General features: G+C 44.3%; 1 protein-coding gene and 1 long non-coding RNA gene across 3 annotated transcripts in view; both read left to right on the top strand.

The window, feature by feature from the left end:
- The window catches only part of LOC108490628, an 8,073-nt gene extending 698 nt beyond the window's left edge, over positions 1 to 7,375 (top strand). Inside the window, exons 2-3 of the long non-coding RNA XR_001872342.2 lie at positions 4,684 to 4,742; positions 4,966 to 7,375. This is a non-coding gene — a long non-coding RNA (uncharacterized LOC108490628). The remainder of the gene's footprint in view (positions 1 to 4,683; positions 4,743 to 4,965) is intronic.
- A 448-nt stretch (positions 7,376 to 7,823) lies between these two features.
- Tlcd3a (TLC domain containing 3A) lies at positions 7,824 to 23,511 on the top strand. 2 transcript variants are annotated; one of them, XM_008828752.3, is made up of 5 exons: positions 8,597 to 10,606; positions 11,330 to 11,413; positions 16,763 to 16,964; positions 20,892 to 20,987; positions 22,119 to 23,511. In XM_008828752.3, exons 1-5 carry the CDS (start codon positions 10,485 to 10,487, stop codon positions 22,386 to 22,388), a joined length of 774 nt encoding a protein of 257 aa, XP_008826974.1. In that variant the 5' UTR covers positions 8,597 to 10,484; the 3' UTR covers positions 22,389 to 23,511. The 2 variants fall into 2 exon arrangements, with proteins under 2 accessions (XP_017652550.1, XP_008826974.1); XM_017797061.2 differs by lacking the exons at positions 16,763 to 16,964; positions 22,119 to 23,511 and having other exon boundaries at positions 7,824 to 10,606; positions 20,892 to 20,949.
- Positions 23,512 to 23,802: the final 291 nt, after the last annotated feature.

Below are 23,802 nucleotides of genomic sequence, written 5' to 3'. Positions count from 1 at the left end.
TTATTTATCTATCTATCTATCTATCTATCTATCTATCTATCTATCTATCTATCATCTATCTATCTATCTATCTATCATCTATCTATCTGAAAAAGAAAGAAAATATAAAGTACAATGATACTGCAGAATGAAACAGCGAGCTTTATTTTATTTTTTGGTCTTTTTTTTTTTTGTCTTTTTTAACAGGGTCTCTCAGTAGCCCCAGCTGGCCTGGAACTCACTATATAGACCAGGCTGGCCTCGAACTCACAGAGATCTGCCTGCCTCTGCCTCCTGAGTGCTGGTACTAAAGGCATGCACCACAACACTGGGCTATTTTTGGTCTTTTTCAAGACAAGGTCTCCCTGTAGCCCCAGCTGGCCTGGAACTCATTTTGTAGACCAGGCTGGCCTCAAACTGACAGAGGTCCGCCTGCTTCTGCCTCCTGAGCGCTGGGATTAAAGACACGCACCACCATGCTTGGCTAATAAATGCAATTTTAAAAATGAAATAAAGAGCCAGGCGTGGTGGCGCATGCCTTTAATCCCAGCACTCGGGAGGCAGACGCAGGTGGATCTCTGTGAGTTCGAGGCCAGCCTGGTACATAGTGAGAGTTCCAGGTCAGCTGGGGCTACAGGAAGACCCTGTCTCAAAAAGACCAAAATAATAAATAAATAAATAAATAAATAAATGAAAATAAAGGAGCTGGAGAGATGATTTTTTTCAAAGTATTTATTTTTATGTGTATGGATGTTATGTCTGTATGTATGTAAGTGCACCTGTGTCATACAATGTCCAAGGGGGCCAGAAAAGGGTGTCAGGTCCTCTAGAACTGGAATTAATGACAGTTGTTAGCTGCCATGTGGGTTCTGGGAATCCAAGTCCTCTGCAAGAGCAGCCAGTGCTCTTAATCACTGACCCATCTCTCCAGCTCCCTCAAATACAACTTTTTTTTTGGTCTTTTTTGAGACAGGGTCTCCTAGTAGCCCCAGCTGGCCTGGAACTCACTATGTAGACCAGGCTGACCTCCACAGAGGTCTGCCTGCCTCTGCCTCCCGAGTGTTGAGACTAAAGGTGTGCGCCACCATGCCTGGCTTAAATACAACTTTTAATGTTTATAACTAATTGGTTTTCTCTGCCCTGTTTTTAGTTTCTGGCCACTTGGCCTTTACCTTGTTGAGAAATGACTTTAGAGTTAAAATTAACTACATGGTAAAAACTATTGACTTAGTGTCACAAAGAATGGCTTTTTCTTCATTAGTTTCTTCAGCAAATACCAACCACCTAAATAAATATACTGTTTACTAAAGTGATTAATGGACTTCAGGGTGTATAAAGAACAAATTAAGTACTTAAATAGGAGCTTGGGTTTATACAGATACTGTGATGCTCACTCTAAATAGACACTGATAGGGCTGGAGAGATGGCTCAGTAGTTAAGAGCATTAACGGTTACTCTTGTAGAGACTGGGGTTCAATTGCCAGCACCTAATCAAATTGGCAGCTAACAACTGTCTGTAACTCCAGTTCCAGAGGATCCAACGCCCCCTTCTGACTTCTGCAGGCATTGTACAACATGGATGCACCTACCTACATGCAGACAGTACACATTAAATAAAAATAAAAATATTTTTAAAAAGACAGACACTGAATGCTAGGAAGGATGAGAATGATTTTTTTTTGTCTTTTTGAGATAGGGTTTCCCTGAAGCTCCAGCTGGTTTGGAACTCGCTCTGTAGACCAGGCTGGCCTTGAACTCACAGAGATCTGCCTGCCTCTGCCTCCCAAGTGCTGGGATTAAAGGCATGCACCACCGCACCTGTCGAGAATGAATATTTTTAAGATTAAGGTTGGGGGCTGGAGAGATGGCTCAGCGGTTAAGAGCATTGACTGCTCTTGCAGAGGACCTGGGTTCGATTCCCAGCACCCACATGGCGGCTACGAATTATCCTTAACAACACTCACATGGTGGCTACGAACCATCCTTAACTCCAGTTCCAGGGGAATCCGAAGCCCTCTTCTGACCTCTGCAGCATTGCACGACACAGGTGCACTCACATACATGTAGGCAATACACTCATACACATAAAATAAAAATAATTAAAATATTTTTTAAAAAAAGATTAAAGTTACAAGAAAAGAAGGCCATGGGGGCTGAAGAGATGACTCAATGGTTAGGAGCACTGGCTGCTCTTGCAGAGTACCTGGGTTCAGTTCCCAGCACCCACTTGGTGGCTAACAACTGTCTGTAACTCCAGTTCCAGGAGATCTGATGCCCTTTTCTAGCTTCCACAGAGATTGCACACACGGGTGCACATACATGCAGGCAATATACTCATACACATAAAAGTAAAGAAAAAATTTAAAGGCCTTGTTTCTGTTGGTCTATAAACAAATGTGGAAGTCAGTCAGTGTGGTGGTGCCTTTAATCCCAGTACTTGAAGTTAAATCAGGAGAATTAAGAGTTCCAAGCCAACCTGAATATATAGTGAAACCCTTAAACAAATAGGGCTGCTAAGAGTGGTGGCAGATGGCTTTAATGCCTGTACTTGGGAGGCAGAGGCAGGAGGATCACTGTGAGTTCAAGGCCAGCTTGGTCTACAAAGGGAGTTCCAGGTCAACTGGGGCTACAGGGAGACACTGTCTCAAAAAGATTAAAAAAAAAAATAGGGCTGAGGAAATAGCTCAGCAGGTAAAGTGCTTGCTGTGCAAGCATGAGGACCCAAGTTTGATCTCCAGAACCCACATTTTTTAAAGCTGGATGTGATGGCACACACCTAATCTGTGAGCCCCGGGTCCCAGAGAGAGACCCTGTCTCAAAATCACAAGATGGTTAGTACCTAAGGAATAATATCTCCAGGTTGACCTCTGGCCTCTACACACACACACACACACACACACACACACACACACACACGTACCAAAAACAAATAATAAATAAAATACGTTTTAAGTTTTAAAAGGGATCAGAGAGATGGTTCAGCAGTTAAGAGCACTGGCTGCTCTTACAAAGGACTCAGTTGTTCCCAGCACCCACTTGCTGGCTACCAACTCTCTGTAACTCCAGTTCTAGGGGATCCAATGCCTTCTCTGACTCCATAGGCATTGCACAACATGGTGCACTTACATACATGCAAGCAATACATTCAGACACATAAAATAAAAATAAAATATTTAAAAGTGAAAAAAAAAAAAAACCCAGCCGGGAATGACGGTGCACACCTTTAGTCCCAGCACTTTGGAGGCAGAGGCAGGCTCTCTGTGAGATGAGATCAGCCTGGTCTACATAGTGAGTTCCAGACCATCTGGGGCTATAAGGAGATAGCCCCAGGGCTGTCTCAAAAAGACCAAAAAATAAAAATAAACGTATACAAAAAAAACCCACCACCAACAACAACGAAAAAGTGGAAACACTCTCCCTTTTTGAAAGATAAACTGTAGCAATTCAATCTAAATGTCAAATTATTTATAATTTATTCAAAATGAAGTTTGTGAAATTTTAAATAACATTGAAAATACTTATAAGTGAAGCATTAGTACTTAGAATTCATTTAAAGCATCATTTCAATCAAATATGTAACAAATGCATAAGCTAGGCATGTTGGTACATGCCTTAAATCCCAGCACTAGCAAGGTAGAAGCAGGCAGACCTCTGTGAATTGGAAGCTAGCCTGGTCTACACAGTGAGTTCAGGACACCCATGAATATATAGTCAGACCTGTCTCTAAAATCAAATAAAGTAGGCTGGAATGGTGGTGCACGCCTTTAATCCCAGCACTTGGGCGGCAGAGGCAGGTGGATCTTTGTGAGTTCGAGGTCAGCCTGGTCTACATAGTGAGTTCCAGGACAGCTAGGGCTACAGGGAGACCCTGTCTCAAAAAGACAAAATAAATAAATTAATAAAATAAAATAAATAAAATGGACTGGGAATAATCTTATCAAAATATTAACAGTAGTATCTTTCAACAATGACATGACTGTGATTATTTTCTTTGGTGGGAATGTTTTATTTATTTTTTATTTTTTGGTCTTTTTGAGACAGGGTCTCTCTGTAGCCCAGCTGTCATGGAACTCACTGTGTAGAGGCAGGGAACTGCCTTCCTGTGCCTCTGGAGTGCTGGGATTAAAGGCGTGCACCACCACGCCCGGCTGTTTTATTTTTTAAAAAGATCCTTTTATAATAAATTAAAAAAAACAAAACAAACAAACAAAAAAAAAAACTATGGGCCTGGAGAGATGGCTCAGCGGTTAAGAGCACTGACTGCTCTTGCAGAGGACCCAGGTTCGATTCCAAGCACCTACAATGCAGCTACGAACCATCCTTAACTCCAGTTACAGGGGAATCCAACGCCCTCTTCTGGCCTCCTTGGCATTGCACAACACGGGTGCATGCACATACATGCAGGCAATACACTCCTACAAATAAAAATAATAAATATAAAAAAATATTTTGGCAAACTTCTTGCACATGCCTTTAATCCCAGCCCTCGGGAGGCAGAGACAGGCAGATCTCAGAGTTCAAGGCCAGCCTGGTCTACATAGTGAGTTCCGGGACAGCTGGGGCTACAGAGACCCTGTTCTCAAAAAGACCAAAAAAAAAAAAACAACTAAAATCAGTCATGCAACTTAAGTAAACAAAATAAGTCTTTGTAGAATTACCTCTGAGACATGAAGACACCAGAATTACTTGTCTTATTTATTACAGGAAGAAGGCAGCTCAGTTTGATTCTTGGGATTTTCTGGCTCTCCTCACTGGTTTCAAAGGTAATTTCCTTAATGCTTCAATGGCCTTGAATAGTTTTTAAACCAGAATTTAGAAATGCTTACTTTTAGTCAGTGTGACCTAAAAGTACAATCTATAGACAATCTAGATGTTTTGATTTCTCACAAAAATGTGTATGTGAAAGTATTTCAAAAATATAAAACAATACACAAAGGCAGACACCTTATAATCAGTTCTTTGTGTAAATTATGACTTTATTGACAGGATTATTATCACAGTGTACAAGAGCAAAGACTTCCCTGTGGTATGCAGCTGTGGACACTGTTTGCAGAAACCATGTGCTCGGGGTGTGACCAGGCTTAAAGTACTCACGGTTTGCTTTTGTAAATAGTCCAGGATAGAGAACCGAGGAAAGCTGTAGTCTGGAGGCTGACTTAGTCTACCTAAGGCTAGTCAAGGGTAATCCAACAGGTGCTTATTATGTTAGTCAACTGTCTCTCTAAAAAAATTAATTGAGTAATTCAACCTAAATCCTGTATTGACTCACAGTTTCAGATGTTTTAGTCCATGGCCATTAGCACCAGTGTTTCTAAGCCTGTGGTGAGGCAGAATATCATGCAGGGAGCATGTGGTAGAGCAGAGCTACTCACCTTAAGATGGGAAGGAGGGAGGGAGAGAGGGAAGGAGGGAGGGAGGGAGTTCAGACAAAATATGCCCTTATGGGCATGTCCCTGGTGACCTTCCAACTAAGCTCTACCTCCTAAAGTTTCCACCATACCCAGTAGTCCATTATGCCATGAATCCATCAATGAGGTCAGAGCCAAAGGCCCCATCTCTCAGCACTACTGCACTGGGGGCCACACCTACAAGATAGGAACTTTGAGGGCTATTCCTTGTCTGTGCCCAGCACATAGTTTAACATGAAATTTTGGAAGTATTATTTTATCTGATTCTCCAAGCCACCCTATGAAGCAGGTGGAGGTCTCCTTCCCCATTTTATAGTGGAAATAAAGTTGCTTTCTCCATGTCACATAGCTTATGGGTCTCAAAGCCATGATTGTACTCAGGTTCTCTGAACCCAACCTCAGTGTTATTGATAATGGCGGTCTCCCAGATAGTCCCTACCACCTGGGGAAGCACCCATGCACATATCAGTGAGTGCTGTAGTGATCGCTGTTTACTGAGTGCAGAGTGAAGGAGAAACTAAGAGGAGCATGATTAATTTATTCCTAGCCACACCCTCAGCCCCAAAGGCCAACTCGTCTCCTTATTTGTGTCATGTTTCCTCAAATGGCTTTTGTGGGTGTTCTTCTAAAGTGAACAATGTTCTAAAAAGGGCTGTCACTCTTCCTCTTTGTATGCCTCGTTTTGTCTTCCACCATTCCACCATTGAGACATGAAGACACCAGAATTACTTGTCTTAAAAAAGGTTGTGTGTGTGTGTTCGTGTTAGTACAGGTGCCCCTAGAGGCCAGAAGAGAATGTTGGCTCCCCTGGAGCTGGGGTTGGTGATTGTAAGCTGCCTGATATGGGTGCTAGGAACTGAACTCAGATCCTGGTCCCCCTTCCTACTCTGTCTCTGCTTTGTCTGCCTGTAATATGGAAAAGAAATATGGCCTGAATAAAATAACATTTCAAAATAGGGTTTTGAGCTGGGCATAGTGGCCCATGCTTTAATACCAGCACTTGGGAGGCAGAAGCAGACAGATCTCTGTGAGGCATCCTGGTCTGTATAATGAGTTCCAGACCAGCCAGGGCTACACAGTAAAACCCTGTCTCAAAAACAAAAACCAAACAGAGTAGGGTTTCTTATCTCTAGCACGATTTTTTTTTTTTTTTTTTTTGATCTTTTTGAGACAGGGTCTCCCTGTAGTCCCAGCTGACCTGGATCTCACTATGTAGACCAGGCTGGCCTTGAACTCAGAGATCCACCTGCCTCTGCCTCCCGAGTGCTGGGACTAATGGCATGGGCCACAATACCTGGCTCTATTAGGATTTTTAAAGCATATAGAGGGACAAGACCTCCAAATTCTCTTCCCATTCTTGAGTTCAATATAAAGATGTTTGCACGTGAATCTCAATTGTTTTCTCATAGGAGCATTTTCCTGGACAGGAAGTCAATACCTTTTATGAAGGGGAGTAGCCCACATATCACATATTATATGGTATTTTCCTGGGAATTCTCAAATATTTCACAAGGAAACAAGATACTCTCAATTTAAGTCTGGGAAGCAGTCATGAGGAGTCTGTATCCTTCTCCTAATGATGTCCAAAGTGGGGCCTGGAGTGATAGGAGAGATAAAACAAAAAGTAGGATCACAACCCCAGCCCAAACTGGATCTTTAAGAATTACCTGCTTGGGATTGGAGAGATGGCTTAGCAGTTAAGAGCACTGGCATGGTGGCTAACAACCATCTCCAGTTTCAGGAGATCCAATGCCCTCTTCTGTCTTACACCAGCATTGCATGACACAGATGCACTTACACATATGCAGGCAATACACTCATACACATAAAATAAAAATAAAATAAATAACTTTAAAAAATTTTCCTGCTCAACCTGTGAGACTCTGAAGAGTGTGTGCATTCATTTGTGTGTGTGCATGTGTGTGTGTTTAGGCTAGAGGACAACCTCAGGTGTCATCCCTCAAATGCCTTTCACCTTTTAAAACAATTATTTTATGTGTATGAGTGGTTGACTTGAGACGCTCTGAGTAGGCTAGGCTGATTGTCCTCCAAGTCCCAGGGATCTGCCTGTCTCTATCCCCCTAGTGCTGGAATTCCAAGTGCACACTGCCATACCATTTTTTTTTTTTTTTAATGTGGTTTCTGAGGATGGAACTCAGGTCCTCATTCAGGCATAGCACTCACTTTCCCAGTAAACTATCTCCCTAGCCCCAATGACACTCTGAATTTGATAAAGGAGTCTTAACTTAGCATCTTGTTATCCACGTTTGCCATGTTCTAACATTTTGACAATTCTGTCACCAGCAGTGTGACTTGGAGTAATTTTCTAATTGCTCTTGTCTGTCTCTCATTTCTCTCTCTCTCTCTCTCTCTCTCTCTCTCTCTCTCTCTCCCTCCCTCCCTCCCTCCCTCCCTCTCCCTCTCCCCTCCCTCCCTTGATAACAAATTTGTTGTGAGGATTAATGAACTAATGCAAGAAAAGTGTTTGATATAGTGCCTAGCATATAATAAACTCTCTATAAGTAGATTCATTTATTGAGCCTTTGAAAGGTGGCAGGCCTAATTTGGGATACGGAATACAAAGACAGTCTTTGTTTCAAAAGCTGAGTTTGGCTGGATATGTTGGTATACACCTGCAAATCCAGCACTGGGGAGGCTGAAGCAGACGACTTGAGTTCCAGGGAAGTCTGGGCTCCTGCTGCTAGTGAGTCCTAGACCATCCTGCCATCCTGAGCTACATAGCAAGGCCCTATCTTAAAGAAAGGAGGAGAGGGGAGCAAAATTCTGGTGGGAAAACATCATATATATGAATAAAAAACCTAAACAAGTTCACTGCTCAAATGCAGAAGCCTATTAGAAAGTGAACTAACTCAAGGGGCTAGAAAGATGGCTCTCTTGCAAGGGACCCAGGTCCCAGCACCCACATGGCAGCTAACATTAGTGACTCCAGGAGATCTGACTCCCTCTTCTGGTCCCCTCAGGCACTGTGTGCACATGGTACGCTTACATAAATGCATGCCAAACACTCATATACATAAAAATAAAATTAAAAAAGAAAGTGAATGCATAGACGAATACAGAAACCTTGAAGAAGGAAACATTAGAGATAGGTTTGAAGGGGGTTGAGCACATGCCTTGAGTTGGATACTGTGTGGAAAAACAGCCTTCTGAAGGATGAGCTTTTTTTTTTTTTTTTTTTTTTAAGGTTTGGTGCTCCCTCCACACTGCTGCCCCTTAGGACTTGTTGCTTTTGATTTAGCTTTATCACTTACCCTAGGGGTGGCAGGGGTGTGTGTGTGTGTATGATTGCTTGAAAAGTCAAGGTTCAAGTTTATGCTTGTTGGTTTTTATGGTGAGTCAACTTAAATATTCTGGTGACTTCATTGAGTACAATGTTGGAAACTGATTTTACTTGTGATTTCTGTATATGAAACATCTGTTGTTTTGTATTCATTTCATAAACACATTTTAAGAGTTGTACAGAGAGCTTCCTGTGTGGAGGACTGGTTCCCACCACTTGAAATTGTTAGCATACTTGTTAAATGTTGCTGATCTCTCTGAAACAAGAAGGCAGGGAGGACTTGGAACCACTTGTCACCTTCTGGAAAAGCTAGAGCTGGAGGTAACCATGATGCACGGGTAAGGAACAGAACGTGGAATGTTTTCTGGAGATAATGGAAAGTTTACACTAGCCATTCTTTGTCCTGATGCAAATATGCAATACAGAGAGTCTAATTTGCCAGACATCTTGGTCCCAAACTGAAGTGTCCTTTTCATTTTACCATTTATGTTAGTTGTGGATTGGGGAACTAGAGATGCTGCCCACCCTAAGTAGATGACATTCCAAAGCTACATCCATGTTAACATGTAGGTATATGTTAGTCATTGTCTTCACCCCTAAAAGATCACAGTCTAGTAATAGTAACATTAATTAAAAAAAAAAACTTGCCTTTAAAATGTAAGAAAGTCTCAGACCGAAAAATTATATACTAATTGAAACAAGCAAAAGCTGAGTTCATCTCTATATTGCTATGCCAGTAACTTTTCATTTATTTGCATTTAGCAGAGACTATTTCCTATTTTATAGAGGTCCCAGAATCATAAGAATTCAGAGCTGGAAAAGCTTTAAGGGGCTTGTAATTCAGACTCTTCCTTGTTCTACAATTGAGGAAATAGTGGGCCAGAGAGACTGAGGCCAACCAGCTGTTCCAGACAAAGCCCTCCAATGGGACTTCAGTCAGCATTTTGCATGTTGGTGATTTGAAAAGATCTAAAGTACCTACCTTTCGATGATACTAGGCCTTAGTGAATCACACACACACACACACACACACACACACACACACACACACACGCTAGGTGAGAAAGCTACAAACCAAAGCAGGGCTTCTCTCTTGAGAGAAGCCAGTACTGAAATTACTGTACTGTTCCATGAATTTCATGCTAAGCATTCAGGTTTAGAGCACATGGACCAAGAACTTTAGAATAAGGACACGCTGTCAACAACAGCAAAACAGTTACCAGTAGTATCTGGACACAAAGCCAAGAGGGAGTGAGAATGTGAGATTTAAAGCTTTCTAAGATTCTCCCTAAGAAGCCGCAGAGGTTGGCAGGGCAGGCAACTGACAAGACTCCCCTTTAGAAGTGACTGTGCTCCGTGGATGAGGGCAAGCGGCCACCCGTCCACCCGGTCGCTCCTTCCGTAGCCAGAGACGTCCGCACCGTGGGCGGTCCCTGTGCGCATCCCCAGGGACCGAACCGAAGTCTGGGCGCCCTAGCGCTTCCCGCCGACTCGGCCGGGCGACCGCTTGCTCTGGTCCGAGGCTCAGCCCGCCGCCTACCGCCCGCGGGGAACCCGGGAAGCCTCGCGGCCCGCGAGACCCCGCCTCAGCCCGCCTCACCGCACCTATCGCGGCCTGCACGCTGGTCACGCGGGGAGCCGCTCCGCGGGCGGACAGCCAGAGCCCGGCAGGGCCCGGGTGGCGGCTGCCGGTCGGGGCGGGGCGAGGCGGAGGTTAGAAATAGGGACGGGCGGGCGGCGCAGAGCCGCCCTGACCACGCCGCAGCGCCCAGCGAGGCGGCCAGACCCACGCACCCATGCTGCTGACGCTGGCCAGCGGCGCGCTCTTCTTCCCCGGGCTCTTCGTGCTCAGCACCTGGGCATTGCGCCGCTCGCGGCCGGGATGGACCTACGACGACTGCGTGACGGTCGGCACCAGGTACCGGGCTGCCCGGCACTGGCGGGGTGCTGCCCTCCACTCCCGGTGGCGCGGCGCCGGGGCTGCGGGCGGAAAAGGGGGGCGACAGGAAGCGAGGAGGACGGAGAGCGAGGGGGGACAGGGAGCCAGGGGGGACAGAGGGCGGGGGGGACGGGAGCGAGGAAGACAGAGAAACTGGGGGCACAGAGTACAAGGAAGGAAGGAAAGCTGGGGGGACGGGGAGCCAGAGGGGACATGAAGCGAGGGGACAGGGAGCCGAGGGGACGTAGAGCGAGAGGGACGGGAAGCGGGGAGGATATGAAGCGAGGGGGACGGGGAGCTAGAGGGGACCCGGAGCCAGGGGTACGGGGAAGCTTGGGGTACGGGGAGCCAGGGGAATGGGGAGTAGTGGGTACGGGGAACCAGGGGGACTGGGAACCAGGGGGACTGGGAACGGGAACCAGGGTCAGGCCGCCCACCCGCTCCGCTCGCTCCTGGACCAGAGCTTAGGGAGCGGGCACTCGGCTGAGCGGCTACTCGGTGGAGCCACCCGTGCGAGTCGGGATAGGAAGGGCAGGGCGTGTGCATCTCTTTTGAGTCTGTTGTCCACAGCTGCCCCTGCTTTGGGAATCCGGGCGGAGTTTCCCTCCGCTTGGGAAGTCAGGTTGGAGAGTGGTGCTTTGTACTGTCCGGAATCCAGGAGTGAACGCGCTTCTTTCATTTCTCTTCTCTGCCCCAACTCAGGCTGGTGTCCTCGGTGCAGGCGGTGCTGGCCACCGGGGCGGGGTTCATCGTTATCCGCTCCTGCAAAAACGTGGTCTCAGACAGGTAACCATCCCATCTCAGGTGGAAAAAGTACAAATACCCGGGCTGAGGATTTTTTTTTTTCACATTTTAGTGGCTCACAGGTACTAATTCTTTATCATGCTGCGAGATACGTGACTGCCTAGTGGGAAATCCTCTGCACCCTGATTATTGTCCTCCTTGTCTTGGCTGCTCCCAGCATCCTAGGTTAGGAGAAAGAAGATTCACACACTCCTTTAGTCCCAGCACTCTGGAGGCAGAGGCAAGCGGATCTCTGTGGGTTCAAGGCCAACCTGGTCTATATAGTGAGTTCTAGGCCAGCTGGAGCTACAGAGAGACCCTGTCTCAGACCGAAAAAAAAATTTTTTTCATAGAAGAGAGAGTGGAGAAATATTATAGAGCAAGAGGTTAAGTTTGGTTTAAAGTGATGCATTAGAGGAAGGACAGAGTGGTCCGCTGGTCCAAGCTCTTTATAAGTATGAAAAATATTTACAAGTGGGAGTATGACTCTTGGCTCTTTTAAATGCCCTCATTGGGTTCTCACTCTGGAACATGCTTTAGCAGAGGTAGTAGCAGTGTCTGTAGCCAAGCCCTTCTAGTGACAGCAACATGCCCACCCTCTTTCCCTGAAGATCCTGCTGTTGCTTTTTCTTAGGTTTTGCTCAAGATAATGGAGAGGTTTCTGGTACCTTCAGAAAACTGACTTGTATGTGCCCAAAGCCAGGGCAGGAAATGCACATCTTTGCCACTTCAGTGAAACAAATCATACTGAACTATTTTGTTTAGGCCTGAGTATTGATGCTGCTTTTGTTTTATTTTTCCTCTAGACTGTCAGGGAACTTGTGGCAATCTTCCTGTACCTGTATCTCAAGTGCTGGAATTACAGATATATGCCACAGCACCTGAATGCCTTTATTTTTTTCAGGTTTTGTTTTTTGTTTTTTGTTTTTTTTCTGTCTCTTAGAACCACTCTTTTTCTCCAAGTTTAGCTAAAGGATAGTAGGCAGGTGTGTAGAAAGTTGGGTCACCTTTCCTGGTTCTTTGCTCTGCAATGTCCTGCTTCTCACCTGCTGAGATAGGACCTGGAGGAAACTATGAGGCTGTCTCACCGTACCCCGAGAGCTTAGTTGGGTTTGATCCTTCCTACTGTAACCATGCATGCTTTCCCTGGTATCTTTTTATTTTTATTTATTTAGTTTTTTTGTTGTTTTGTTTTGTTTTCTGAGACAGGGTCTCACTATGTAGTTCTGACTCGCCTGGATCTCACAGAGGTCCACCAGCCTCTACCTCCTGAATGCTGGGATTAAAGACATGCAAAACCATGCCCAACTTTATATCTCTTTTAAACAAAACCAGTAATTTTGGTGAACTGCAGGTGCAGTAAAACCTAACAGCATTTGTGAGGCTGAGTTCCATCTCTATTTTGATTGGGTATTTTTCTGACCTGCGTCATGGTTCCTTATGGCCCTTGATTTGTCAGATCAGGTTTGAGATAGGCTTTCTCTGTGAAGATTAAGCAAGGACAAGGGTAGCTCCACAGCACCAGTCTGAGTTAGTTAAGGTGAACAGTGAGCAGCTGCTGTGTATTTCAGGAAGAGACATCCACATGTGTCCACACTATCCATACCTGAAGTTCTGTAACACCACGGTTGTGTTTCCTCTCAGAACTTGTGTGAGTTAGTGGCTTGAGCATCATGGCAAACCTACTTGGTTTTTAGATTCCTCCTTTTTTTGGGGTCTTTTTGAGACAAGGTCTTCCTGTAGCCCCAGGTGACCTGGAACTCACTATGTAGACCAGGTTGGCCTCAAGCTCCGAGATCTGCCTGCCTCTGCCTCCCAAGTGCTGGGACTACAGGTGTGCGCCACCATTCCCGGCTAGATTCCTTCTTTCATGTAACTTATGCCTCAGATCCTCTTTTGTCAAAAATAGAGATAGATATCACACTTCTTTCTTCTTTTTCTGTCTCTGCATGGTGCACAAAGAGGTACTAAGGAAACACACACAGTGCGTGCACATATACAACATATACACATACATTCATTTGTTTTTTGAGACACGGTCTCACTGTATAGCACAAGCTGGCTTTGAACTGGCAATCCTACCTCTGCCTTATGAGTGCTAGGATTACAGAAATGTACTGCCATATTTGGGTAGATCATCTTTGTGTTGTTATTTTTTGAGACAAGGTTTCATTGTAGCCCAGGCTGACCGAAAATCCTAATCCTCCTTTCTTCACTTTAAACATCTTATTTTTAAAGGCCTTTCAGGACTCCTAGACAACATACCTAAGTAGTTACCTATTATATGCCTTCTCGTTTTTGCTACATGTATAATTCTGTGAACAGGAGGGAGGTGTCTACAAAGCCCCCCCCCATTTTATGTTGATCATGGTATGGAGCTAAAGATTTCATCAGATTCTTATAGGGGCCATACCTCTAAGAGGGCCAAACCATAACTCTAGGCAATTTTCCCAGTTGAAACACACACACACACACACACACACACACACACACACACACACACACATTTTAACTTTACATTTTTTTTTGGAGTCAGGGTTTCACTATGTAGCCACAACTGTCCCAAAACTCACTATGTAGACCAGGCTGGCCTCATACTTGCAGAAATTCACCTTCTTCTGCCTCTGGAGTGCTGAAATTAAAGACATATGCCACCATGCCCAACTCTGAAACATTTTATATTTGAATAGTACTTTTTGCCTTGTTTGTTTTTTGGTCTTTTTTGTTATTTTGTGTTTTTTATTTTTTATTTTTTTATTTTTTTGGAGCTGAGGACTGAACCCAGGGCCTTGTGCTTACTAGGTAAGCACTCTACCACTGAGCTAAATTCCCAACCCCTGAATAGTACTTTTTATATTTAAAAGGACTATTAGACTTTTAGTTTTTGAATCTTCACAAAGACTCTCAGGAAAGTAAGACAAAGATTACCATCTTTTTTTTTTTTAATGTTTATGAGTGTTTTGCCTGTATTTATGTAAGTGCATCATGTGCATGCAGTGCCATTGGAGGCCAGAAGAGGTATTGGAGTCCCAGAAACTGGAGTTACAGAAGGTTGTGATCTGCCATATGGGTGCTGGGAACTGAACCCAGGTCCTCTACAAGAGGAGCAAGGGCTTTTAACCATTTAACCTTGTCTCCAAGATTATAATCTTCAAGAAGTTAAATCACAGGCTACAGATAGTTAACACTGTAATCTGTATCTCTTGCTAATAAATCTTCTGAAAATTCTACATAAAGTCAGTTTTAGATCTTATTGAATTGGTACTGGGCGCAAAATGTCAAAACTCTTTAACTCCACTAAGGGGAGGGGCCAGTTATATTAGTAACTCTTGATAATGGTTTATTTTTTAATTTTTAAAAAATGTTCTGTGAACATATCTTTGTGAGTTCGAGACTAACCTGGTTATATAGTGAGTTCCAGGCCAGCTGGGGCTACAGGGACACTCTGTCTCAAAAAAGACAAAAAAAATATATGTGTATGAGTATACTGCCTATATGTGTGTAATTTCACCCATGTCATGCAATGCCTGTAGAAGTCAGAAGAAGGCATTGAATCCCCTGGAGCTGGAGTTACAGATAGTTCGTAGCTGCCATGTGGGCATTGGGAATTGAACCTAGGTCCTCTGCAAGAGCAGCCAGTGCTCTTAACCTGCTGATCCATCTCTCCAGCCTTGGTTGGGTGGTTTTAAAACAGGGTTTCACTATGTAGCACTGGCTGGGCCTTGAACTCACATGCCTACCTCTGTTTCCCAAGTGCTGGGAAAAGCAGGCACCACCTCACTTGGCTCTTGAATAGCTGCTTTGCTTGGAATTGCTCTAAAAAGCAATGAGGCCATTGATGGGTAGTAGAATAGGTATTGATTCTTTTTTGCCCACATGGAAGCTGGCTAATGAATTTGTGTACACATGTATTATATGTGTCATTCTTGTTATCCTCCATTTCATTCTTTTTAAATTGAGTTATACTGTGGTAAATGCGGGGTCATTCAGGAACAGGCTCTCATGTGGCACCCTCCATAGACTCCCAGTATTGCAGGTCAATGAAGTGGCTCTTTGGGAACTCACCCTGAGACAAGGTGAGAAGTGTAGGTTTGAGGTCCGAGGCATAGGTTTAGAATCTCTGGGGAGTGGATCTCTTCAGTTTTGTGAGTGATTCTAATGGTCAGGTAGTTTGAGAACTATACAGTGAGTTTCCTCTTCCTAACATATGGACACTTGAAAATTTGCTGAGTGAATCTAATCCTTCCCAGCATAGGATGTTGAAGTGCAGCAATACTTCCTCTAGTGTACTCTAGGACATCAATAAACCACTTTGGCTCAACAAATGTTGGTTGATTCAGTCCCACTGGATGTGTTAATGGGAATACTGACATTTATCCCAGCTTCCTTGGCATTTAATTGCTATAATGTGGTCTTTGAACCCCAGGCTCATTTCTATACATACTTCTCTTTTTAAAAAATTCTTTTGTTTTGTTTTGTTTTTTGAGACAGGGTCTCCCTGTAGCACCAGCTTGCCTGGAACTCAGTATGGAGACCAGGGTGGCCTTGAACTCACAGAGATCCACCTGCCTCTGTCTCCCAAGTGCTGGGATTAATCTTTAAAAAGTTTTTAAAATTACATGTATTGATTGATTGATTGATTGTGTGTGTGTGTTTGTTTTACATGCCATAGTGGCAATTTGCAAGAGTTTTCTCCTTTCACCATGTGGGTCCTGGGCATCCAACTCAGGTCATTGGGCTTGGTAGCAATTACCTTAACCTACATGGCAATCTTGCCAGTACCAGTCATACTTTTCTTAATGAGTGGAACTGGGTTTAGCTATGGAATTGTAAAGAATGTGGCCAGGGCTCCTTCCCAGAAACTGTCTATAATGGGACACATAGATGCAATAGAAAGTGTGTAGATTCAGAAATTTAGTAGACTCCCAACTATTGAGCAACTGAGGACTTAAACTGGTAAGGTTAGACTTGTGATTTGGAACGCCTTCCAAACCAGTTTTTTGGTGGGGCTGTGAATCATTTGGAAATTTATCTTTATCAGAGTCAGTTTATATCAAAATGCTTGAAGTCTACTATAGATAAGTATTTGAATCAGGCAAATAGTCACAATGAGCTACCTACACACATAGACAGGGTAAGTCCCTGATTTTTTTTATCCTTGACACTTGCGAATTTGCTTTGTGATTTGGAGACAGCTGTCCACTCTCCTTAGAAATCTCAGCATCTTTGCTGTTTCAGACACAGCTGTTTAAGGACGGAAGGAACTGAAGGGAACCGGGGAACAGATTGCCTTTGTGCTTCATTGACGTGTGGTGATTTCAGATTTCAGTTCATTCCTATGCTTTCTTTTAGGCACTGGCTTGCCCGAGAATATGTCTGGTTTTTTATTCCATACATGATCTATGACTGCTATGCCATGTACTTCTGTGAATGGTGCCGAACCAGAGACCAGAACCTCAGACGCTCCACGCTTTTCCGAAACTTCCTGATTGAAAATCGCCTCATGCTCACACATCATATGGTTATTCTGTTTGTCCTAGTGCCCATTACACAGGTATGACCTTGCAGGACAGCAGCCTTGGCTTTCACCCACTTTCTGCCATTGAACTGGGTACCGTGACCATTCTTTAGGAGTTAGGAGAGCCCCCTTTCTTCCCTTTGCATTACACCCATCTTCCTTCTGCTAACTATTTCATTCTATTTAGTCCCCATGCAAATAGTGGAGGAAAACCATTCAAGGTGAAATGTTTGTGATTTTCATAACCAATTATTTTTGCAGTACCAGGATCAAACTAGAATTTCATGCACCACTGAGCTGTTTGCTTTTTTAAAATAAAATTTTTAAAAATATTTTATTATTTTTATGTGTATGAGTGTAATGCCTGCATGTATGTAAGTGCACCCATGTCATGGAATGCCCACGGAGGTCAGAAGAGGGTTTTGGATCCCCCTAGAACTGGAGTTATGGATGGTTGTCAGCTGTCATGTGGGTGCTGGGAATTGAACCTGGGTCCTCTGCAAAAGCAGTCAGTGCTCTTAATGGCTGAACCATCTCTCCAGCACCTCCCCTTTTTAAAATTTTTTGAAAATTTATTTTTATTTTATGTGTATGAGTATCTTCCCTGCATGTATGTAAGTGAACCACATGCATACAATGCCCCTGGAGGTCAGAATAAGGAGCTAGATCCCCTGGAAATGGAGCTAAGGATGGGTGTTGGCCACTGTGTAGGTGCTGGGAAGAGAAACTTAGTCTTAGGCACTAAGCCATCTCTCAGTCCCCACTTTTAAAACACTTCTAAAAGATTTATTATTTTTAAATTATGTGTATGTATGTGTGTGTTTTTGTATGTGGTTATGTGCACATGAGTGCAGGTGCCCCTTGGAGGCCAGAAGAGGACATCAGGTCCCTCCCTAGAACTGATCCCCTGTAAACTCCAACATGGGTGCTGGGAACCAAACTTGGGTCCTTTGGAAGAGAGCAGCAAGTGTTCTTAACCACTGAACCATCTCTTCAGTCCCATTATTTCTCTTTAAATGATCCCTTAACCCTCTGAGTCCTTAACATTTATTAAAGTTTCTGTCTATAGTTTGATACAATAGAAAATGGATATAAATGGAAAAATGTTATAAAATACAAATGCAACATGAAACAGTGCCAGAGGATACTGGTGTAATACACTCAGCTACAGAAACAGATTCTCCAAATAAAGCACCTCATCATTTTTCTCCAGCTCTTTAGAAATTTTTCCCATTAAAGATGCACCCAGTTAAAAAAAAAGGGGGGGGGAGGGGATAGAGAGGCTGGAGAGATGGCTGAGTGGTTAAGAGCACTGGCTGCTCTTGCAGAGGACACGGGTTTGGTTTCTAGCACCCACATGGTAGCTAACAAGGAGATGTGACACCATCTTCTGATCTGATCTCTATGGCATTGCATGACATGGGTGCACTTACACACATGCAGGCAATACACTCATACACATAAAATTAAAACAATTTAAAAAAAAAAAAAAAGGAATGAGGAGCTGGACGTGGTGGTGCACGCCTTCAATCCCAGCACTTGGGAGGCAGAGGCAGGCGGATCTCTGTGAGTTCAAGGCCAGCCTGGTCTACATAGTGAGTTCCAGGACAGCTGGGGCTACAGGGAGACCCTGTCTCAAAAAGACCGAAAAAAAAAAAAAAAAAAAAGGAATGAGGAGGAAGCCTGTGGTAAGGTGGCTCAGCTGGTAAAAGCAGTTACTGCCAAGCCCAAGGACCTGAGTTTGATCACTGAGACCCACATGGTAGAAGGAGAAAACTGACTTCTGCCAGTTATCTTTTGCCCACCACATGTACACCACATCATGTGCCTTCCCATACTCACAAACGTTTTTTAATAAAGGGGTGAGAAGTGGGGGCTGAAGAGATGGCTTAAGTAGTTAAGAGCATTGGCTGCTCTTGCAGAGGACCCGGGTTCAGTTCCCAACACCCACATGACAGCCCACAACTGTTTGTCATTTCAGTTCCAGGGATCCAGTGCCTCTTCTTGACCTCAGGGGGTTAGGTACACTCACATGCATGTACATAAAACACTCTCATATACATACGAATAAACCTTTTTTTTTTTTTTTTTTTTTGTCTTTTTGAGACAGGTCTCTCTGTAGCTCCAGCTGGCCTGGAACTTGCTATCTAGACCAGGCTGGCCTAGAACTCACAAAAATTTACCTGTCTCTCTCTCCCAAGTGCTGGGATTAAAGGCATGTACCACCATGTCCAGCTTAAAAAAAAATAAATTTTTTAAAAGTGGGAGAAGGCTGGAGAGATGGCTCAGAGGTTAAGAACATTTGCTGCTCTTACAGAGGACCCAAATTTGATTCTCAGCATGCCTCTGCCTCCTGAGTGCTGGGACTAAAGGCGTGCACTACTACACTTGGCTAATAAATGCAATTTTAAAAATAAAATAAAGGGGCTGGAGGGATAGCTCATTGGTTAAAAGCACTGGCTATTCTTGCAGAAAACCTGTGTTCAGTTCCTAGCACCTACATGGTGGCTAACAGCTATCCATAACTCCAGTTCCAGGGGATCCAGTGCCTTCTTCCAGCCTCTGTGGGTGTTGCATGACATGGGTGCACTTACATGCAGACAAAACACTCACACACATAAATTTTGCCTCCTGAGTGCTGAGATTTCAAGCATGTGCCACCACATCAAGCATTGTGGGTTTTTTTTTTTAAGTTTTTTTTTGTGGTCTTTTTGAGACAGGGTCTCCCTGTAGCCCCAGCTGTCCTGGAACTCACTATGTAGACCAGGCTGGCCTTGAACTCACAGAGATCTGCCTGCCTCTGCCTCCAGGCGTGCACCCCCCATGCCCGGCTAAGATTTATTTTTAAATAAGGTCCTCTATGAGAACAGCCAGGCCTCTTAACTTCAGAGTCATCTCTCCAGTCCCCCTTCTTCCTCTTCTTCCTTCTCATCCTCCCACTCCTTACCTACCTCCTCCTCTTCTTCCTCCCCTTCATCATCCCCCTTCTTCTTCCTCCTTCTTCTCCTCCTCTTCTTCCTCCTGAGTCATTTCTCCAGCCTGTTTCTTTCTTTTTTTTACATTTGTGTGTGTGTGTGTGTGTGCATGTGCGCGCACATGCCTGTGTGGAGATCAAAGGACAACTTGCTGGAGTTCTCTCCTTCCATTACATGGGTCCTTGGGGGTTGAAGTCTTCAGGCATGGAGGTAAGAGCCTTTACCTGTTGAGCCATCTCTCTGGCCTCCTGAGTTTTCTTATCCCACTGTGTGGAGATCAAAGGACAACTTGCTGGAGTCCTCTCCTTCCATTACATGGGTCCTTGGCGGTTGAACTCAGGTCTTCAGGCGTGGAGGTAAGAGCCTTTACCTGTTGAGCCATCTCTCTGGCCCCCTGAGTTTTCTTATCCCAGTGTAACTGAGTGAGAGTAGGTGTTTTACCAAATAGACTACTGTCTGGTAAGGGGTACTCTATTTCTTAAGGACTTTACCTTCTAGTGCATACTCTGTTGAGCTGAACAGGCTTGGTGCCTTTGGCATGACTTTAGATGCCCTTCAGAGGCTACAGAGGCCTGTTGTCACTAAATTCAGAGGAAGCCTGTTACATTTGCCTCTGGACCCTTGGAACTACCTCCTGCAAAATGATTGCCAGGGAAGCAGTAGGATATCAACTGGATGGACCCTTCCCTGTTAGCATTTTTTCCCCTTCAGGATCTTTCATGGTTACCCTTTTCTAGTAGCTCTAGGTAAGATTTTCTTTCCAGTGGTTTCTTTCTTTTTCCTTTTTTGTTTTTGTTTTTGTGATACAGGTCTTACTGTGTAGCCCTGGCTGTCCTGGAACTCACTATGTAGACCAGCTGGCCTCAAACTCACAGAGATCATTGTGCCTCCGCTTCCTAAGTAGTGGGATTAAAGGTAGGTGCCACCACACTTGGCTTAGTAGTTTCCTAATTTCTACTTCTTAGTCCCTTTTTCTTTTCATCTGCAGAAACTCCGGGGAGAGCTTGGAGACTTCTTTGTCGGCTGCATCTTCACGGCAGAACTGAGCACTCCATTTGTGTCGCTGGGCAGAGTTCTGATTCAGGTATGTATGAGTGAAATAATAGGAGGAGGAGGAGGAGACTGAGGTTTGGAGAAATTTTTTTTTAATGTGTATATGTGTATTTTTTTTTTTTTTTTTTTTTGCCTGCCTGTATATAAGTTCATCTATGTTATATAATGCCTACAGAGGCCAGAAGAGGGCATCAGATCCTCTGGAACTGGAATTACAGATGGTTAGCCACCATGTGGGTGCTGGGAACTGGACCATGGTCCTCTGGAAGAGCAGCCAGTGCTTTTAACCACTGAGCCATCTCTCCAGTCCCTAGAGAAATCCTTTAATGTTAGAAGACCTTTGACAGATCAGTTCATCATCCAAGCCAAGTGGATGAAATTGTTGCTCTGACTCACATTTGATATACATCATTATATTGTTTTCCTGGCCAGTTTCCTCTAATCCATTTTCTTATAGTCTTATGAGATGGGTGGCTTAGTTTAAATTCAGCAGTACTCTTGGTAAAACTATCAGGTTATATGGTTATATAAATCCAAGAGTATGGGCTGGGGAGATGGCTCAGTGGGCAAGAGCACTTGCTGTACAGGCATGGCGACCTGAATCTGAATCTCTATCACCCACATAAAAGCTGGCCATGGCTGTGTTGGCCAGCCTAGATAAAGTTTAGTTTAGACTTGTCTCAAGGGAATACAGCAGAGAGTGATAGAGGAAGACACCCAGCATCCTCCTCTGTCCTCCACATGCACATGCATGGGTATGTACTTGTACACACATACTCCACACACAAACCCAACAGTGCTCAATAATTTTTTTCTACAAATGTCAGAGACCTAGAGAATGTAAATACCAAGCAGATTTTTAAAAGACTTACGTATGGGGGTAGGTTTGCACACATGTGCAGGTACCCACAGAAGTGTCAGATCCTCTGGAGCTGGAGCATCTGTGAGCCACTGGGAACTGAACTCAAGTCACAAAAGCGGTATATGCTCTTAACCACTAAGCCATCCTCCAGCCCTGTGGTGTGACAAGCAGTTTGACAGTATAGGCTTGACTTATACATGAATCTACTTTTGTCCTTTATTGCTGTGAGGCTCAGCTCATCGTGCCCCGATGCCCCCGTGCTCTTGGTGACCTTGCATTCTCCTTCCCTTCCTCTTGCAGCTAAAGCAGCAGCACACCCTTCTCTACAAAGTGAATGGAGTCCTCACGCTGACCACCTTCCTTTTGTGCCGGATCCTCCTTTTTCCCTTCATGTACTGGTCCTATGGCCAACAGAAAGGACTAAGCCTGCTCCGAGTGCCATTTAACATTCCTTTACACTGCAATGTGGCCAATGCCTTCCTCATCTCTCCTCAGCTCTACTGGTTCTTTCTGCTGTGCAAGAAGGCAGCCCGGCTCTTTGACACTGCCAATGCCAAAAAGGATGGTTAATCACTCCCAGGAGTCAGGCAGTAAGCATGTCTCCTCACAGTAGCTGCCTCTCCTTACTCAGTATTCCAAGGACCAAATTGTACCTGGGGTGGCCCGAACATTTTGGGTATTGATAAGCAGATGGATTTGAGGCTTGCTAAAACAAAAAACAAAATTCCTATTACCTCACTCTTCTAACCCCCTTTTACAAAAGCACTTTTTTCTTGGTAACAACTTTTGGGTCCTGTCAGACCTCTACTGCAAGGTAGCTTTAATGCTAGCCCAAGGATGCTTCCTTGGGTCGATCTGAAGAGCTCTGGGAGGTGAAGCACTGCTACCCCTTTCCCAACCACTCAGGGCAACATCCACAATACTGGACCAGCAGAAGCAAGTGATGACTTGGCTCATGAAATAGTGTTATTTTGCAATGCTAGAAAAATCATTGTGGGTATACAGTTTTTTAACTAGACAGCCCTCATCCTCTCAACTGTACATCAACAGTGAATTCTCATTCCTATTGACTTCAGTTAGAAGGGCCAACAGCAGGCAGGAGGCAGGGCTGGGAACCTGAGGCATGAATAGGTCAGGAGGCCAGTCCCTTTGCAACCTGACTTGGTATAAAGACCAGTATCAAACTTGTGGCTTCCATAGTGATTTCCCACTCTGATGCTGTCCTTCTTATACAAAATGGAAAGACTTCTGTGCTCCTGAGAGGTCTTATCCAGGCCAGAGGACTTCTCCTGATAAGCCAGGCCCATTTCTATGTTGAATGTACTGCAATTTAGCCACAGAAGGCTAGAGAGGGTGGCCAAACCGGCCAAAGCATGTCTTGTGGACCAACACCATCAATGGTTTACAAATAGGATCTGGTGCAACACTAACCATTCCTTGCCAACAGGATGTGTTTGGGAGAACCTGCTAGCACTTCTTTGAAGCAGTAGTAAAAGACAACCCTGCAAGGTTGTTTCAAGTGCCTTATAATTCACTGTCCATGAACTTTTAAACGACTAAATGATTATGTCTCAAATTTTGACAGTTTTGGTCTTTAATAGGTGCCATTTAAAAACCATAAAATGCTGTTTTGTGTACTGTCAGTGTATCCACAAGTTATCCATGTAGCGATTAAATTGCACTAATGTCTCTATTTGTGAAGTACACTGGCACTACCTTTAAGAACCATCCTGGGGGCTGGAGAGATGGCTCAGAGGTTAAGAGCACTGACTGCTCTTGCAGAGGACCTGGGTTCAATTCCCAGCACCCACATGGCGGCTACGAACTGTCCTTAACTCCAGTTCCAGGGGAATCTGACACCCTCTTCTGACCTTCGTGGCACTGCATGACACAGTACACTCACATACATTCAAGCAATACACTTCATACACATAATTTTTAAAAAAATTAAAAAAAAAAAAAACATCCTGAGGATTGGGAGTGG

Source organism: Nannospalax galili, unplaced genomic scaffold (genome assembly GCF_000622305.1).
Source record: "Nannospalax galili isolate Female #2095 unplaced genomic scaffold, S.galili_v1.0 scaffold212, whole genome shotgun sequence".
In the NCBI taxonomy this organism is placed as follows: domain Eukaryota; kingdom Metazoa; phylum Chordata; class Mammalia; order Rodentia; family Spalacidae; genus Nannospalax; species Nannospalax galili.
This window is presented reverse-complemented; position numbering and strand designations above follow the sequence as displayed.